At 33.2% G+C, this 19,576-nt stretch overlaps 2 protein-coding genes across 3 annotated transcripts; one reads left to right on the top strand and one right to left on the bottom strand.

The window, feature by feature from the left end:
* Nucleotides 1-1,674: 1,674 nt before the first annotated feature.
* On the bottom strand, nt 1,675-6,167 carry LOC125830100 (alanine aminotransferase 2-like). The gene is made up of 15 exons (XM_049509315.1): nt 5,945-6,167; nt 5,444-5,494; nt 5,266-5,316; nt 4,964-5,029; nt 4,819-4,880; nt 4,608-4,686; nt 4,411-4,515; nt 4,197-4,307; nt 3,814-3,951; nt 3,514-3,588; nt 3,196-3,316; nt 2,905-3,059; nt 2,611-2,685; nt 2,225-2,428; nt 1,675-2,041 (listed from the first exon to the last, which is right to left on the bottom strand). Exons 1-15 carry the CDS (start codon nt 6,164-6,166, stop codon nt 1,925-1,927), a joined length of 1,632 nt encoding a protein of 543 aa, XP_049365272.1. The 5' UTR covers nt 6,167; the 3' UTR covers nt 1,675-1,924.
* Nucleotides 6,168-13,231: 7,064 nt separating this feature from the next.
* Nucleotides 13,232-19,200, top strand: LOC125830392 (ubiquitin-conjugating enzyme E2 34-like). Of its 2 annotated transcripts, none has more exons than XM_049509590.1 (10): nt 13,232-13,385; nt 15,620-15,734; nt 16,171-16,225; nt 16,632-16,670; nt 16,864-16,927; nt 17,052-17,113; nt 17,208-17,247; nt 17,562-17,589; nt 18,500-18,591; nt 18,778-19,200. In XM_049509590.1, exons 2-10 carry the CDS (start codon nt 15,678-15,680, stop codon nt 19,034-19,036), a joined length of 696 nt encoding a protein of 231 aa, XP_049365547.1. In that variant the 5' UTR covers nt 13,232-13,385; nt 15,620-15,677; the 3' UTR covers nt 19,037-19,200. The 2 variants fall into 2 exon arrangements, with proteins under 2 accessions (XP_049365547.1, XP_049365540.1); XM_049509583.1 differs by having other exon boundaries at nt 13,245-13,426.
* Nucleotides 19,201-19,576: the final 376 nt, after the last annotated feature.

Genomic DNA, 19,576 nt, shown 5'->3' with positions numbered 1-19,576 from the left:
ATTAATTCAAAGAGGGTACCAACCGTGACCAATCATTAATTGTGTCAATTGTTTTGCACATATTATTCTTTTTTTTAAAAAAAAAACTAAAACTAGTAATATGTTTATAAGTTGAGTGGGCTCTTTCACTTAATTCCATAAAGATTAGCTAAATTATAGATAAGTATATATGAATAGAAAATCAGTTAATTCATTAACAAAACCAGTTTAATGATATATTTAAGTAACGTGCCTAAAATAAGATAATAATTGTGATTCCTTTTAAATTCTCATAACCCAAGTCCTATTAGGTTACTAATTCAGCCAGCCTTGCTTGTATATATTATAAAGTTAAATATTCTTTTAACCATCAATCAAAACACATATTGTTAAAATTAAACTTTCAAATTTATACATAACTTGTCAATATACTCTTCAGAAATAATGTCTAGGGTTCCCTTCGCCAATGTTCTCCTTCTCAATCTCAGGAGATACACGGTAGATAATTTTAAAGTGCGGACTATGGTTTCAAATATCAAGAAATTGATCGAATCGTCTTCGCCTCCTACTCCTACGTCGAAAGGTGTAGAGAAAGATGTATTTTCGATGAGAGATCCTAAAACTGGAAATTGAATACCAGAAACTCACTTCGATACCATCGATGTCGTGGAGTTACGAGACGAATTTCTACCCACTAGTAGAAAATTTACGAGGCCAAACGCAGAGATTATATATAGTAGTGCTATATAGAATTAGTCAATATTCAAAGTAGAATTTAAAGTGTAGTATTCAATATTATTATTGTTTTATACTTCTTTCGTATTATATTACTTGTCTTTTTTGATAATAAATACTAATTTTACCTCTTTTAACTTTTTTATTGCACTTTATTTATATGTCGTATTCATTAATACCAAGATTAAGGAGGAACGTTTTTAACCACCCTATGGGATTTCGACTTAACCCATTTCACTAAAATAATATTGAGCCAGATTCATATTGACAACTCTTTGAACAAATACTAATTTTATCTTCAAAAGTTTGACTTGTGTGGAAAGTTTCCACTGAATGTCGAGTTAATATCTCAAATGGTCACTCAACTTTGAATATTTCACTTAGAAAGTCACTCAACTTTTACTTAGAAAGTGACTCAACTTTATTTTATAACTCAAAAGTCACACAATTATTTATATTTTACTTAGAAAGTCACCCAACTAAATAAATTATAATATTCAAAAATAATAAAATTCTCATTTAATTATTTTATTAAATTTTGTTGAAATATAATTTTTAGTTTTAAACCAATTTTTTTTAACGATAAAAGATTGGTATTGTGGATTAGTTCTGATCAATTCCGATGTCCTTTTGTTGGATCATTTTTCAGCTTATTTAATTCCACTAAACTAATGCTAAAATGGAAAATATTTTTTTGTTTTTCTCTATTGCTACAGTTCAAAAAAATATAATTAAATAATTGGAGTGAATTAGTAAGATAATTAAAACAGATATCTTCTTATTTCTTAAAGAAAAAGTTTAAAATAAAATTAGATTTCAACAAAATTTAATGAAAAACACATTTAAATTGATTGGTGACTTTTTAAGTAAAATTTCAATAATTGAGTAATTTTCCAAGTAAAATACCAATAGTTGAGTGAATTTCTAAGTGAACTATTCAAAGTTAATAATCATCTGAGATATTATCGCCTGAATGTCTAGGCTGGGATAAATTAAATAGGCTACACTGTTATGAGCTGAAGCATCAATAATTACAAGCAAATCCCAACTAGAAAATGAGAAATAAACCCAACAAATTTGAGACATTACAGTCCTTGCAGTTCTACTATAGAAGTAGGCAGACAAAACATTTGCAGGCATGAGTCAACAGGCACTGCTTATTCCAAATTCTCTGTTATTAGGTTTCAGGTAGGAGGTACTCTCTGATTCCTTAGCCGCGGAATTCATCCATGAACTTTTTATGGAATTCTGTAAGACGAGATACGATAGCTGGTATCTTCTCTTCTTGTGGTAATATTGTGCACCTAAAATGCCAGGTTCCAGGAACCTATACACGAGCAAGAACCAAATACTAAGGTGTAAGAGAAGATTAAAAATGCCTATTTTTCCTTCAACAATATTTCACTATTTAAGTGAAAGAGTCATGTAAATTTGTTGAAAATGGTAAATAATTACAAAAATTATCAGTATTAATAATGACATTTACCATAGCTATAAATGTAAGAATTACCTGACGGAATCCAGAACCTGGAACAACAACAATTCCAGTGGCATTAAGAAGGTGTTTAGCATAAAAAGCGTCTGGTGCAGTTTTAGCTTCTTCTGCTGCTTTTATTGCTTTATCGGGTAAATTAATACATGGAAAAAGATACATAGCCCCTTCTGCCCTATTGCATGTCACTCCTTCCAAACTATTCAGTGCATCTTCTAGCGTCTGTTGGAATTGTTAAAATAGATGTGCAAAAAAGACGAGAATTAGATCATTTAAAAAGTTGAAGCTAAAAGAACTCAGTTGGGCAAATTACAAACATCATCTTTGCTTGCTATATCAACAGGTTTTATAGTCAGGTTCAGATAATCAGGTCAAGTTTGTCCTATATGTCAGTTCTCACTAACCTTAGCACGTCTCGCCAAGGACGAGAGTATCGCTTCTTTCTCGGCAGAAAAAGACTCGTATGATTCATCTCCTACCTGTATAAAACCATGCTTTCAGCATTAACCTTTTCCTCTTTGGGGAATATGACAGCCAGGAACATACTATAGAGATAAAGCAATACTATATGAGCTCAGACTCTTCAAAAATTGCCACTGGGTGTGTTGGATCCTCCAAAAGTAGTGCATTTTTGGAGTATCTGACACAGATAAGGCTTCATTGTTGGAGAGTCCGAGCAACATAGGGCCAATACTAACCTTTGGGGGACTCATGATGAGGCTTGCAAGTATCTGACCAGAGATGTTGGAACACAAATTGACAGACGCCAATTTGTATATCTGCTCCCTCACTTCAGGGCTAAAACCAGTGACCTCCATGTAACCTCCTCGCTTTCCACACTCTCCATAGAACCCTAAAGCCACCAATATATATAAAAAGATTAGAACAAAAATTATTTGCATTGGAAGAATATAACTTCCTATCCCCCTAAACCACCCTGACCCACTACCCAAAGAAATTAAAGAGGCAAGATAAAGTGAAACATGTACCTTTGGACACAGACTGAAAAGACACCAAGGATATATCCGTTTCCCCATATCCCATAGAGCGGGAAATTTTCTTAAATGAGTGAAATTTCTTGTCAGGCACATAAACATTTTCTTGATAGACCTGTATGAGTTCAACCAATTATGAAAGAGAATTACAATGTTGAAGTTTAATACAACCCTAGATTTCTCCGTAATGCAAAATCTGATAGTGAAACATTTAAAAACAAGTTTAGAGCCGCTGATAATCAAGCTCTTGACGAAGCAAAAGAATTTGTCATATCAAGCATAGAAGCATTTTAGAGGATAAAATTGACTTACTTCATCAGCCAGAAGGACAAGTCCTTCCTTCTTGCAGAATTCTACAATTTCCCGTTGGTTGGCCTCACCAAGAACCTATAGTTATGCATAGGAAAATATTCATGCCATATGAAAAGGTTAGGTAGGAATTTTTTGACTATTTTTAATTGTCATCTTTTATCCTCTCTTTTTAAACTTTTTGGGGAAGCGGGAGAAGGAATCATATTCCATTGCAACAGTCTCTAGTCAGAGAAGTATATTATGTTCCTAATTCTGAAGAAAAATCATAGATGAGCCTTCCAAAATCTATTTAACACCTACCTGCCCAGTTGGGTTGCCCGGATTGATCACAACCAAAGCCCTAACATCAATACCCTTGGATTTTGCAGTTTTCAACTGATGCTCAAGCTCTGAGATCTCAAGCCCCCATCCTGTTTGTTCATCAAGATAATAAGGAACCTACAAAACAAGATGAAATGCAAATATTAAGAACTTCCCAATGAATTATCTTTCAAGAATCAATAAAGGGTCTTTCAAGCATAAGTTGAGCAGATCAATGCATGCACTAGTTGTACTTTCACAAGAAACTCTCACAAGAGCAGTCAAACTAGGCCTTCCGTAATATTTCTATAGACATTTTTCAACAATTTCAGCCAACTATGCAACTATCATAAATCAATTTTATTTGAAGCAACAGAACTTACAAGAGTTCCACCATGGAGGGCAATCGAAGCAGAGTAAAGAGGATACTGGGGAATGGGACAGAGAATTCCATCATTCTCTGACCTGATGAGCAGCTGCATCATCATGTGAACCTGAATAAAAAGGTAAAGAACCAAAAATACCAACTACGTCATATTTGCAATAAACCATTTCCCACAAAGCTGTGAAAATAACAAGGATATACATTTAACCTACCGCTGGGCTTGCACCATCAGTCAAGAAAAGATCATTTGGATCAGCAGGGAAACCATCACGAGCTTTCATACCAGAAGCGATTGTGTCCCGTAATCCTTTGATACCCTATATATAGAGAACACAATAAAAAGTTTTATATTTATCGAACCTACATAACACTCCACAAAAATGGAACAATCTCATGAGAAGACAGTCACCTGACTGTGGCTGTATGCACCAGTTGCTCTCCCAGGAATTTGTTCAAGGATCTGGAAAGCTCGTTCTATGGCATCCGCACTACAAAAGCAAAGAAAGAATGAAAGACAGCTATTGCAATGTCTCAAAGTCTACAACCAGTTTCATATTGTATATTGAAAAGATCTCCTCTTTCTAAAGCATAAACAGAAACTCCTTAGACAAACTTCATACCTGAATAGACCTTGTGTTTCACTTTTGTCCAAAATGGATGGATGATCACATAATGCAAGGACCTAATATAGAAAAGTCCACCTTAGAAATCACTGGATGAGTCAATTAATTTTTGGGGAGAAAAAATAGAGTAATTTACGCCCACCTCTCTAAAGAAAGTGATAGGCTGCTGAGCCAGTGATTGAGGATTTCCAATATTGCAATATAAGATCTGCATGTAATCTGATGAATGAGTACAGAATAAACTAAGAAAACTTAAAACGTTCTAGTCAGTACCTAGTTCAGGTCATCAACTTATGACCTATGTAAAGCTCGGTAAGAATAGTTCTATTGAAGATATAGTTCAGAGACCAGCATCAATTACATAAATGATAAATGAAGTATTTATAAAGCATCCATTGTAAAGCAAAAACGTGAAGACGAAAACCAGGTTACAAGAGTTTGTACCTCATCAAAGGGATGAGAACCTGGATTATCCTTGAGGTTTTGCTGCAATGTCTGCATCAAAAAGAAAAATGTGCAAGGACAATTAACAAATTCTTCAGCAGATCCAGATAATATAATGGCTCAATCAACAGAAGTCCATATTCAGTTTACAAAAGTCAACAAAAAAAACATGAACTACCTGAGCAATTGATACAATCTCTCCACGAACAGCATACTCACATTTCAAAACCTGAAACCAACAAAATTGACCAGAAATAAAGTTGTATCAGTCAAGTAACATAATATACAAGTAAACTACCAAAAATCACATCATTTTGAGTTGCTGTAAGAAAGCTTTAAATCAAATACTGAATGCAACAAGAAGTCATGTATCATGTAAACTTTCTAACAAGATCCATAACTCTCTAATGATTTTCACATCACCAATTACCAGGTTAGTCACCTTATCATTATCCAAAGAACAAATACGCAAAGAATTCCTACTTCTCCTAAGAGATTGAATCGGAACAGAACCGTTACGATTTCACAATATAAACAAGTAGTAATTTGGTATAATAATAACGCAGAAATAAAATATGCATCAAATCCTTGATCGGTACCGATTTCTCAATTGGAACTGATTTCATTCCAATACAAAATTCGACTAACCTGACAAAAAAAAAAATACATATGTTGTTACCTTTGGATTAATGTTATCCATAGTGATGGGAGTTGCTGAATAATCGGAAGCCATTGAATCAGGAGAAGAAGGATGAAGAGTGGAGAAGAAACGAAGAAGAGAAGTTAATGGAGAATTAGGAGAAAGTGATGGAGAATTTGGAGAAGGAGAAGAAGACGAAATAGAACTAGTTGTGGTTTGGCTGATGAGATTTATGGTTTTGTGTGATATGAATCTACGCATTTTAAAGAAGAAAGGGGCAATAAAAAGGTATGAATGGTCAAGATTGAATAAGCAAACCTCCTTTAACGCAAGCACGCGTATCGAAGAAGACAATTCCAATGCTCATGTTCTGGGGCATAAACCGACATGAATTATTAGATTTATCTCTGAATTATTGACATATTTTAAAATATTTATTTATCTGATTAATTGAACTTAAATATTCCTTTGATTTAGCAACTTCTGAAACCTACCCTTCCTAAATTATAGTCAAGCTTAGAAATATTCTTAATACTTCTTCCAGCTTTTTATTAAGAGTCTTGTGCTTCTATAAGAATTTGAGACCACTTGATATGTTCGGTAGCAAATCGGAAATGTGTTTAAGTTTAGTTGGTCAAGTATAGAAATATTTTTAAGTCTGTCAATAGTTCGAAGACAGAACTAATAATTTACGTTAAGTTCAGAGGTGTTTTAAATATTTCTCTCTATTATTTTTTTTTCTTTTTCTATTTTTCCCTCCCACCTCTTTAGAAGTTGGTAAATGATCAGTTTAGCACTATCGTGGGTGGTAAAGTAGTGATGAGACCGTTTCATTTTTAATCTGAAATTTCAGATTAATTTGTAATACGGTTAAAATATTGTTGGAAGCATCACCCCCAAACTGAGGACATTGTACACTTCGAATTTGATTAGGACTCCCATACAAATACCGAGGATGAAATTTTTTAAAAAAACAAAATAAAATAAAAAAGGAGTTTGGCGATAAAAAGTTGTATAATAAAAAATTATTTTGTTGATAAATATGAGTAATTCCAAAGTAATAAGAGTGTATTTTGGACCAATTCAAATGGATTTTTTTTTTTATTTCTCATAGTTAACGAGTATTTTTGAATTTTGACTCATTTTTTATTAGAAGTTAAAAGTTAAATGTATTGATAATTTCTAAGTCTGTCAGTACATTTTCTTTAAACACTTAAGCTACGATACATCTAATTGAACATTTGGATAAATGTTTATATTTGACACTTTTGAACTTAAATTTGAGAAGGCTTATGCTCATATTCTTATACGTTTTATTATGTAAATAAGTTAATCATTTAAATATGTTAGATCATCTAATTATATACATTATCTTTTTTAGTTTTTACAATATATTAAAACTAATGTGTATAATTAATTAAAAAAAATTTATAAGCTATTAATTTATTTATACAAATATTATTTTAACCATGCTTTAATTAAGTCAACCATATCAATTTGATCTTTGTAATTTATACCTCATTTTTTATTATTATTAAATTTGGAGTAGGAATACATTTTCTAGTTCTAGAATATAGAACGGTAGACTTCACCCCATTCTCCGCAAATAATTAAAGTATTTTCGTCCTTTTCTATCTGCGCGAAAAGTCTAAAATTGACTTTTCATTCTTTAGCAAGTTTGTTTTATTTCCCTTTCTATTTGCTCCTTTCCAGGTTGGTTTTTCCATAAAATAAAAGTAATATCCCAAAACTAGTGAATTTGTTCTATTGTTTTTTTCCCCACGTATCAAAATCCACGCAAAACTGCTTCCTGTTTCAAAAATAATGACTCAATTTCTTTTTTAATATGTTTCAAAAAGAATGATTCTTTTTCTTTTTTGGCAACATTTTAACTTCAATTTTTCACGTGACATGTTTAATGTCACAAGATTAAAGAACATTTTTGTACATTTGACATAACTTTAATTTAGAACCACAAAATTGAAAAAGTCTTATTTCTTTTCTTAAACTCGTTCCAAGTCAAACTAGGTCATTCTTTTTTAAACGGAGGGAGTACTACACTATATTGATGAAAATTAGGGGTGTTAAAAATGAGTTCAACTATAGGTAATCCATCCAATCCGTTCATAATTTTAAGGGTTGGGTTCAAGAAATTTGAATACAGTTTAATCTCAACTCATTCAAGTCTTAAACCATTTTAAGAGAATTCTCAATTGAACCTAATTTAATCTCCAATTTTAACCTATTTTAAGACTCTTTATTTGCATTGATGTAATGTATGTTCCCAAATGGAAGGTATGGATTACCATCTATCTTATATTTTTTAGAATTTATCTATACATTTGTAACTTCTTTATTTTAAAAAAAATTTAAGTTGAAATTTAAAATGTGGTTATAAAACTTAAATAACATTATATTGAGATTAAACGGGTCAAATTGGGCGGGTCAAGACCCAACCCATTTTATGCCCATTTGAGCCCAACGTAAATTTGGGCAAATCAAGATCCAACCCAATTTCTATTTTCAACTCATTCTAATATCTCCAATTTCAACTCAACCCGTTCATTTAACATCTCAAATGAAAAATGAATCCATATCAGATAGAGACAAGAATTTTATACTTTTTATAAGCTAATTTTTTAGGATGTTGTGAATTAGATTTAAAACCTAATTGAATATGATATTAGAGTTGGATTTAGTGTGTTCGATGGACACCTTTTAGACCATGCAAGAATTTGTAATATTCTTGGTTTTTGAGTTTCATACTTTGGACATAATAGTAGAATTCTTGAGTTTCATACTTTGGATATAATAGTAGAATTCTAAATTCATAAAGAATGTACGAATCTAAGTGTGAATGAGGTGTTGATGAGAAGGATCTCACATTTAACTAGGACGAAATCCTTAAATTCTTTATGACCCAATATTAATAATTATATATAAACTTGCATTTCCAGAACAGCACATTGTCGATTGGTTGCATATATAATATGCTTCTCATTTCTATTTCCTTGATTATTTTTGTTTTTGTCCCTTTAGCTGAGTCAATCTCAAATATTTGGTCGTTAGTATGAAAAATGATCCATGTTTTTTCCCTTTATAAAAAATAATAATGTGGGCAAATGGATTGATGAATATGTAATAAAAGATAATATTGGGTGACTGGGTATATATTGCTAGATAAGTTTTTGATAGAATGTTTGAAATCAGAAGTAATGAAAATATACTTTAATCTAACGCAAATTATTAATTTCATTTTCAAAATATTGATAATCTTAAAAATATCCTCTACTTAAACTTTAATACACTCTCGATCTGTCATATGACATACCAAGTGGTTTCAAACTCTTGTAGGAGTGTGACACTCTTAATTAAAAGCAAAGAGAATGATTGAAACACCTTGAACTTGGCGAGAATTATTAGTTTCGTTTCCGAACTATTGATAGTCTTAAAACTACTCCTGAACAATAGAAAAAGGTCTAAAAATATCATTCACGTCTATTTTGCTAAAATTATTCCTTCACTAATAATTCACGCCAATTTCAGGAGTGTTTTCAATACTTCTCTCTTATGATTAATCAATTAATTAATTAATATAGATTTATTATACATCAATTATACAATAATAATACATTTTCTATATACATACTATAGGGATTATACAGGTTCTATACATATAGTACATTTTTTATACATGTACAATCATGATAATTGATACATTTTCTATACAATAATGATACTGTTTTTATATATGTTTTGGAATTAGTTGAAAAGGGCTACAATATGAAATTATTTTAAAAGGGCTAAAATCTTTTAAGCTTTTTGGGCCATCCGGTGTCAATAGTTTCAATTTGAAACTCTTTCTAGAAGTTTAGTTTAGTGCTACGTGTCAAATGACGTAGTACATAAAGTCACATCAAGAGTCAACGGTCAATAACACAACATGCCTATCAAGTCAACGGTCAATAAAAATGTGTCACATGTATAAATAATATATAATCTATAACGATAAAAAAAATTGATTATATATTAAATTATTTTCCATATGAAAAAAGTTGGAGGTCTATATATTGAAATCCTAGTTCTAGTTTCTTTCATATCTTTTCTCCTCGTTTCATCTCATTTGCCGAAACCAACTCTCTTAGAGCTTGAGATTTGCAAGTTTTCTTCGTTGGACAACATGTTTCATGGGCAGAGTAGCTATTAATGTTGAATCGGTAATTCTCTCTCACTCTATTAATTTTATAAAATTGTCGATTTAAGATTTAGATACTATCAAATTTTTAATTATGAGTTTTGTTCTACTTTACGTTTTCATAATATCATCAAATATTTGAAAGTAAGATACATGCACAATCATGATTTTTTTTTATCGATGTTGAGACATCTATGCCTTATGTGTGACATTAGGATTTAATGAAAAAAACATTATAACTAACAAATAAGAAATCATATTAAAATCTTGACTCATGTTGATTTTGCGTTTGCATATAATTAAAATAGGCATGTTCCAAAAGAATTAAGTAGTATCACCCTCCACCGCATCACATGAAAAAAATGGAATTGAAGGTAGGTTAGCTTTTAAGATAGATGTGAGATTTTATTTAACGATAGAGGTATATTTGCACTATATATCAACAACAGTAAAATTGTCCCATTTTTTATATTTTAGAATGAATTTTGGTCCTTTTTCCTAAGTTTAAAATAAGTCAAAATGATATGGAGGTCCATTAATTTTTTAAGGATAGATATGAATTATTTTACTAACGACATATGTATATTTGAATGGGAACTTAAAAATTAAAAATGAGGTTGAACATGAGTTTTTTTTTATAAAATTTAAAATGATAATTTCTTTTTATATATAAATATGAATTTATGTATCAAAGTTTTAAACTTCGAAAAGAAAATGAATATGGAGAAGCATTATACTTTTGTTTCATCATTGCCTAAACATATGTGTTGCTTTGATTATTCGATGATCCCGTTGGGTGCATACTAGATTCTCTAAATATAATTTTTCAAATATTTCAACATCAGTAAATTATTTTAAAAAAAAAAATTCGAACAACTTAGAATTTTAGCTAATAGTATTTAACGGTTGGAGGAGACTCGGAACATTTCCCAGTTGAGATGGGGTTGCACCAAGGATCAGTCCTTAGCCCTTTTCTATTTGCTTTGGTGATGGATGAGTTGACGCGGTCTATTCAGGAGAAGGTCCCATGGTGTATGTTATTTGCGGATGACATAGTACTGATTGATGAGACGTGGGACAGAGTTAATGCGAGGTTGGAGGTGTGGAGACAAATGCTGGAGTCCAAAGGGTTCAGGTTGAGTAGGACCAAAACAGAATATTTGGGGTGCAAATTCAGTGATGCGTTGGATGAGGCAGATGTGGAAGTGAGACGCTACACAAATCATTCCTAAGAAAGAAAGTTTTAAGTATCTTGGGTCTGTAATCCAAGGAAGTGGAGACATTGACGATGATGTCACACATCGCATTGGGGTTGCCCGGATGAAATGGAGGCTTGCCTTTGGAGTCTTGTGTGATAAGAAAATTCCACCTAGACTTAAAGGTAAGTTCTACAGAGTGGTAGTTAGACCGGCCTTGTTGTATGGAGCGGAGTGTTGGCCAGTCAAGAACTCACATGTTCCAAAAATGCATGTTGCGGAGATAAGGATGTTGAGATGGATGTGTGGGCACACTAGGAGCGATGAGATTAGGAATGAGGTTATCCAGGAGAAGGTGAGAGTGGCCTCTGCGGTGGACAAGCTGAGGGAAGCGAGACTGAGATGGTTTGGACATGTGAAGAGGCGGTGCGCAGACGCCCCAGTGAGGAGGTGTGAGAGGCTGGTTGTAGAGGGTACGCGGAGGGGTAGAGGTAGGCCTAAGAAGTATTAGGGAGAGGTGATTAGACAAGACTTGGTTCAGCTTCACATTACCGAGGACATGACTCTAGATAGGAAGGAGTGGAGGTCGCGTATTAAGGTTGAAGGTTAGTAAGGTTAGCGTGTTGTCTTTCCTTGCGAAGGTATGGGTTGTTAGCGTTTGTAGTAGTCCTAGCCTTGCACTTGCAGTTCTTGTCTGTGATACCTATAGCCTTATGTTGTTTACTGCGTTTCACTTCTCACATTATTTTACTAATGTTATTGTCTCATTTGTTGATTATATACTATCTTTCTTATTGGATGTTATGTTGTATACACTGTTTTCCTCTCCTTTTACTTGGATTTGATGTACTTGAGCTGAGGGTCTTTCGAAAACAGCCTCTCTACCTCCACGAGGTAGTGGCAAAGTCTGCGTACACTCTACCCTCCCCAGATCCCACTTAGTGAAATTTCACTGGGTATGTTGTTGTTGTTGTTAGTATTTATTTAAAAAGAGAAACACGAAGAGTAATGATAAAATAGAAAAAAAAAAGTTTACAAATCCAAAGGAAATGAAGATTTTTTCTATTAACCATGGGCCAATGCAATGACAATTCAACTGTTCTTTCTAGTGAAATAGTCAAATTTCTTGTTTTATTACTCCTATTACAATCTTTTTTTGGTGCTAATATTTCTCCAAGAGACTATTTAATCCTTATAATAAAAATGTTTCAAGATTTGCTTCATCAAATGTTTAATGAATTACTTACTTCATATCTCGAAGAATTTTTCTTTGTATATTCTATTTTTTTGGTGCGTTTAATAAGAAATAAAATAGGTGCGTCAAAAAAAAATGATGAAAGTGATATTGACTTTGAAATCAACATTTCCTCATCATCACATGTTATGAGTTTTCCTTATCATCACATGTTATGAGAAAAATATTGAATCTAAATAAGTACGGTCTTTTTCACCGATTTGTTTGTCGACAATACCTATTTTAATTTTAATTAAACTCACCTAAAAGATCAGATATAAAAAGAAAAAGACATGAGAATGAAGTAAGAGCCTAGTGACGAAAATTGGCATGCATATATTTAAGAAAATATATTAAATATTGATAAGTAAAAATGAATAGAACCTAATGACGAATTCAGGAATTTATCACATTGGAAATCGAGAACTTAGTCACAACAAATGTAATGTACAACTTTGAGCACCCACAAATAACCACTATACCAAGCAACTGCTTGTTACCGAGTGTTTACTATTTAATTTATACCATTTATTTAAATTTCTATGAAAATATATATTATCCGATACAAAATCAATGGGTGTGCGACCATTCGAAACCTTAGATGTGGGCCCCCTGAGTGAGAGCCGTGAGAGCAACATGGGCCAACAAAATTTCAACCATATGGCAACGGCCCCAAATAAATGGCAAAGTAAAGTAAAACACGAATAAGCACCTTATTTTTTGTTTTTCCCAAATAGGAAAAATCTGATAGTACTGATGTGGGCTGCAGAAAAAGAGTCAGAAAAATTTCAATAAAGGGTCAAAGCTCCACTTGGGAATTTGAGATTCTCAATTTCAATTCCCCTTTTCAGTGCGGTAATCTATTTGTTCCTACACTTCCCTTCGACTCTATAATTGTGAGTTATTTTGCAATCTAGTTTGTTGAATTCTGCTTTTGATTGAATTGATAGTCCTATAGAAGTGACTGTGGATCCTTTTTCTGTCATTGATATGTGATTGATGAGAGAAAGGAGAATGTAGAGAGAGCGAGAGAGTAGAGGGTTCCATTGATGGAGGTTGGAAGGAAAAGAGAACAAGTGAAATAACTGGTTTCGGGTCGGGTATGAGTTTATTTTTGGACACTCTACCCTTGTCGGACTCCATTCATGGGATTTAGGTATATTGTTGTTGTTGAATTGTTGGGTCGGGTATGAGTTTGTAATTTGAAACTGGGGATAATTTATTTGCTTATGAGCTTGGCATAGTGTCACTCAGTCTAAATTAATTAACGGTAAACTACACTTTGTTTGGATAGTTGTTAACGGATTGTATTGTTAGTTTAAGTATTATATTTGTTTTGATTGTTAATTAAATTTTATTGTAGTGTATGTTCAAATACATCATTAGTTAATGACAAAAAGTCTTATTTTGTGTAATGAAAGATTTGGTGTGTTCGCGTCATTATCTTATAATATTTTTTTCCTAATTTTGTCTTTATTTGTTATTTAATAATTCTATTTTATTCTTTATCATACCTTTTTATAGTAGCTGTAATCCATATTCTACTTTCCTTGTAGATTTATCATTTGAATCGTTGATATGTGACGGAGAAAATACAATCTATCCAAACTATTCATTACAAAACTGTACATAACAACCATTTACACTCTGTTTGGATGGTTGTTCCGTACGATTTCATAATGTATTGTATTGTATCATGTATGTTTTAATGAATACAATGTTTGGATAGACTACATCATTCTCCGTCGTTACATAATGTCACACGTCAATAATTTGAATGATATACCAACAAAAGTATAGTATGGATAGAGCTACTATGAAACGGTAGTGTAAAGAATATAATAAGATTATTAAATAATAAGTAAAGATAAAATGAGAAGAAAATATTAAGGTAACCACGCAATCACATCAAATCGGTCCTTACACAAAATGAAACTTTCTGTCGTTACCTAACGATGGATTTAAATGATACTTTACGATAACATTTAAGTAACAATCAAAATAAATATTGTATTTAAACTAACAATACAATGAGTAACAACCTTCCAAACAAGGCATTAGTGGCAAAATATAAGGGTGGGGTCATAATTGAATGGTACTCAGAGGAAGGGTATATTGAACTATATCAAATAGAACAAGGGTATATTTGATTGTTTCCACTATAAAATATTGTGAATAATCAAAGAATTGGTTCTCGGGTAGTTTGAAAGACTTTGGTTCACCAAAATGTCATGTGTGATAACAGATCATGCATTTCTTGGCGTTCTACTTTTCTTATGCAATAGATTTCTATGTAGAAAAGATGGATATCAACTGCTTCAGCCAAGCTGTAGAGTGGCTCCAATTGTATTTTATAGTTCGCCAATGATTCTATGTTCACATGTTTATCCTCTAATATGATTGTTTTGAGACACACTTCATACACTATGATGCTCGAATAGCTGGTTTATTATATATTGTTATACTTCTATTCAATTATGTCGAGATATTTTTCCCTTGAGTGCTAATGAGAAGGGGATTGAAAGGTGTTGATCCCTCTTATTAAGAACATTGACAGACCTCTCAACAGATAGCTAATTTCTTTTCCAACAAATCAAAAACAAAATTCAATTCTGTTGTAGACAGACTCTATCTCTCGTAAAGAAAAGAAAAAAGTTCGCTGCTTCGCCTGGATGATGTACCTGGTGAATTTTATTGGGGAGAGGCTGACCAGTGTCCGTCACCAAAACTTGAGATTACAGCCTTTTGTCCTTTGGGATTTTGGGAAGTTTGGAGGTGCCTTAGAAATCTACTGATATCCCCTCTAACTTCTGAAAATTCATATTAATCCTTCTGTATATAAGTTCCTTCCCCCCTTCAGTTCCTGGCTTCACCACTTTCTAAGTGTTTGTTCTTGTGGGATTGATGACCATTCTTAGCTGGAAGATAAGATTATATACTTTAGCCTCTTTTTCTTTATGTTTCTGCACTGATTGATATTGACTTAATTTTTCTTTGGCCATGTTTTTAAGTATCATATACCTACGTCATTCTTAATTTTTTCCCCTTTAATTTTTTTGTTTTTATATTCAAATCTCATATGTTTACAGAGAATAAGTGAAACTCCAAGCATCATCCTGTAGTTTCCTTGCATTTTGAAGCTTAGACATGGCAGAAAAGGCATGTGTAAAGCGACTCCAGAAGGAATATAGAGCACTTTGTAAAGTATGTATCTTTGTTCCTTCAGTGAATATATTATACATAAATCTGTTGCATTACAAGGCAGCTTCCTTTACTTCCCATGAAAATGAATATGTCCTTAAGTGCAGGTTAACGACATTGGATCTTACATACTATGAACTCTAGTTTTGGCTTTCATCTTCTTGCCCCTTATGACATTACCTTTGGAATTTATTGTAGCTTAATATATGTTAATTTAGTTGAAGTTGTGCTTTTCTCTTCCTGATTGCCAGAGGTGAAAGCATGGCACTTCTATTATTATTTCCTATACAAATTGAACCTAAGTTTTATTTCGTGGACTTATGGGTATTGGACAACAAGTACTGTGCCTTTCTTAATTAGACTCTTCTTCCCATGTGTGTTTGGACATTTATACTCTGATCTGAGTCCTCAGAAAGTGATGAAGCCTGTGATATTGCAGGAACCTGTCTCCCATGTTGTGGCCCGCCCTTCTCCAAATGATATTCTTGAGTGGCGTAAGTCTCTGCTGCTTGTTCTCTCAACCTGTATTTGTCAATATATTTAGTTGAACAAATTGGTTTCCATGAACTTTGTCTAGTTCCTTTTCTTTCTCCCAAATAAGCAGATTGTCTTATTCCTTTGCATGAATTTTTGTTTTCACTTGTTTGTGCCCCATGCATCTAAATACACTATCATAAGGCAGTCTAATACGGAACTAAATTGATACAAATCACCTAAATGAACTACCGATAAAGGAATGAAATTGGCATGTATGAACTGATGCTCTTCTTCTAGTGCATATATTTTTCTCGGCTTACTTGCCAATGTGCTATAGTTTCAGCTTCTTTTCGTCAGATGACTCATTACCTGTTTGCTTTGCTTTTCCTAATCTTCCCACTTTTACCTAAATCTCATGTCCAGATTACGTTTTGGAGGGGAGTGAAGGAACACCTTTTGCAGGTTTCTACTTTCCCTAACTGACTTTGATATTTATTTTGACAATGCACTAATACTGTAATGTGATGCACCTTCTTCCCAAACCTTATCATCTGACACTCTTTTTTATCACCTTTGAATACTTAGTCATTTTTCTCTGAGTTAGTCTTTCTCTTTTGGTTGTTGCTTGTGAAATGCTGCCAACTTCAATAATAAGGTGGATTATATTATGGTAAGATCAAGTTTCCTCCAGAATATCCATTTAAACCTCCTGGAATCAGGTAATCTATATTCAAATCAGTTTGATTCTCCCAGACTTGTTTCTACTCTTTGAGCAATGTGTCTCAGTAAGGTTTTTCTTTTTGTTATTTGGAATCACATCAACTATGTTTGCTTTGTCTGTAGCATGGTTACTCCAAATGGAAGGTTTATGACGCAAAAGAAAATTTGTTTATCTATGAGTGATTGTAAGTGTTTATAGAGTGCATTATAGTTACTATTGTTTGTTGTTTTGAATGGATTTGGTGTTCCTGACCTTCGTTATGCCATATTGCTTCACAGTTCACCCAGAGAGCTGGAACCCTATGTGGTCTGTGTCAAGGTAATAACTTACAATATACTTATCAAAGAGTAAAACATATGGTGACTTTATTTGTCTCGCCATCCCATAGCTCTCCTCTTTTTCAGTCAAATTTGTCTGAAAATCTTTGTTTTGCCCACCAAACTTATTTCCACTTTTTGTATAACAAAAATGTGATTTGAACTTATGAAGTATTTTTCTGATTACTTTTCAGAACAAAGTAGCAAAAACCTGTATTTTTGTTTTTCCGAAATAAGTTGAATATTTAGCTTTACTATGTTTGCTTCTTAGTCATATTTCTTCATTTGGATTGATCTTCCTCCACTCTCCTGCAGCATACTCACTGGACTGCTCTCTTTTATGGTAAAGGACCTGATTTCATTTTCATTGCTGATTTATTTTCTGAATTGCGCTCTTTTTTTTTAGTTAATGCTCATTTCTTTCATGTGTATGACAGTTAGGTTCTTCTGTCTTTACACATCAAGCAGCACCAAACAAAATATGGTCCTTATTTAGAAATCCACCAGCTATAGGCTGAAATTAAATCCTATCTCATCCCACTGACCTATTTAACATAACGCAAAGCCACCTTCGAATGGTGCAAAGGAGAGGTGGGAGCTGCCTTGAATTCTTCCTATATTTCCCTTTGCCTGCTTAGAAAACTGCAGTAACCCTCTCAGTTACCCAGCCCGTCTGTTAGGACACCTTTCTCTTTTCTATCTTTCGAAATGGTTACTGCTTCTTGACACTGTTGCTCAAGCATTCTTACTGTCTGTCCAGCCTCTCTTCCCCCCCCCCCCCCCCCCACACACACACAAAGAGAGAGATGTGAAGAGACCTTATGGTGGATTAATTTGTATATTCTTTCTGTGATTGTATAATAGTACCTCTTTTTGGATAGAAAAGAATCCATGGTTACACTCAATTTTTTCTGACTTTGTTGCTCCTCTCTGTCTAGAGACTTCAAGAAGCTTCTATTTATAGGCGTTGGAGGTCCTTAACCCTTTCTTATTGTTAGTAAGATAGGTTGTCTTGGTTCCGCAACATGGATCATTTCAAATCTGGCTTTTCATGAATATGGAACCCCTATATTTTAGTATGCTGAATAACCGGTCCATATTAGGCCTGCATTGTCCACAATGCTTATCGTAGATATCTTGAAAACCAGATCCATGAAATATTCCTTTCTGTATATCCTATAGTTCAAAATCTCTTTTTGCTTCCCATACATTCATTTGCATTAGTGGCAACTTTTATGTCTCCCATCCTGCAGATGGACACCAGCCCTACCACAGGCAGTGTAACAACAACAGTTGCTGAGAAACAGAAGCTTGCTAAGGCTTCTCTTGCTTTCAATTGTAAAAAGTGAGTCAAGTACGAGTTCAACGCTGCATACCTTGTATTTGTTTCAGATAATTGCCTTAAGCTGTATAGTTCATGCAGTTCAAAATCTGTTACATGATAATTGATCTACTATTTTCACAGTAATGTCAATTGCTTCCACAGCTCCTTCTATTTGATCCCTTTTAACTAACTAATTTTGCATCACAGCCCTACCTTTAGAAAATTGTTTCCAGAGTATGTGGAGAAGTATGAAGAGCAGCAGCTCCTGGTGCAACCAGATCAGGAGCAGGTGTCATCCATGCCAACTCAAGCGGAAATTTCCTCACCCTTGTTGGATGGTTTGAATAGCATAGATCCCCATAAGGACATGGAGAACCAACGAAGGAAATCTTTGCCAACTTGGTTGTTGCTGTTGCTAGTATCAATATTTGGTGTTGTAATGGCTCTGCCGCTACTTCAGCTTTGATGGTGAGTTTCATTAGCAGGGAACTTGCTATTCTTTAGAACAAAGTATCTAAATTCTGTGGTTGTGTAATCACCTGTAAGTGCAAAATGTTCTAGGTTTGTCATATATCTCTAGGTTTGCCAACATTTGGTTAATGCAAGTTTAGAAAAGAAAATTTAATTTCACATTGGTTAGCATCTCCATTAAATAGTTAATGTGGCAATCCTCGAGGACACTGGCTTCTATGATGTAGAATAGCATCATAAAGCATTACTTTCAATCGACAACCCCTCACCAAATTTTATTTAGACATTTCAATTGCTGACTTGTTTTAATTGAGCACATGTTATCATATATTTCTTGTTTAAATTTTGGTAACACGTTTGGTGTGTAATCTAAAATGTTCATTATGTAAAAAGTTAATCACCTAAATATGTCATCTCCTTTAATTGTATACATCATCCTCAGTTAGAATATTCTTGAGGTTAAGGTGATATACTATTATAAGTGGTTAACTTACGTGAAAATTTCATATATGACATATATTAGACTAATATTTTC

This window comes from Solanum verrucosum, unplaced genomic scaffold (genome assembly GCF_900185275.1).
Source record: "Solanum verrucosum unplaced genomic scaffold, falcon-dt-bn FXZP01000102.1, whole genome shotgun sequence".
Lineage (NCBI taxonomy): Eukaryota > Viridiplantae > Streptophyta > Magnoliopsida > Solanales > Solanaceae > Solanum > Solanum verrucosum.
The sequence above is the reverse complement of the archived record's forward strand: the minus strand, read 5'-3'. Positions and strand labels throughout refer to the sequence as shown.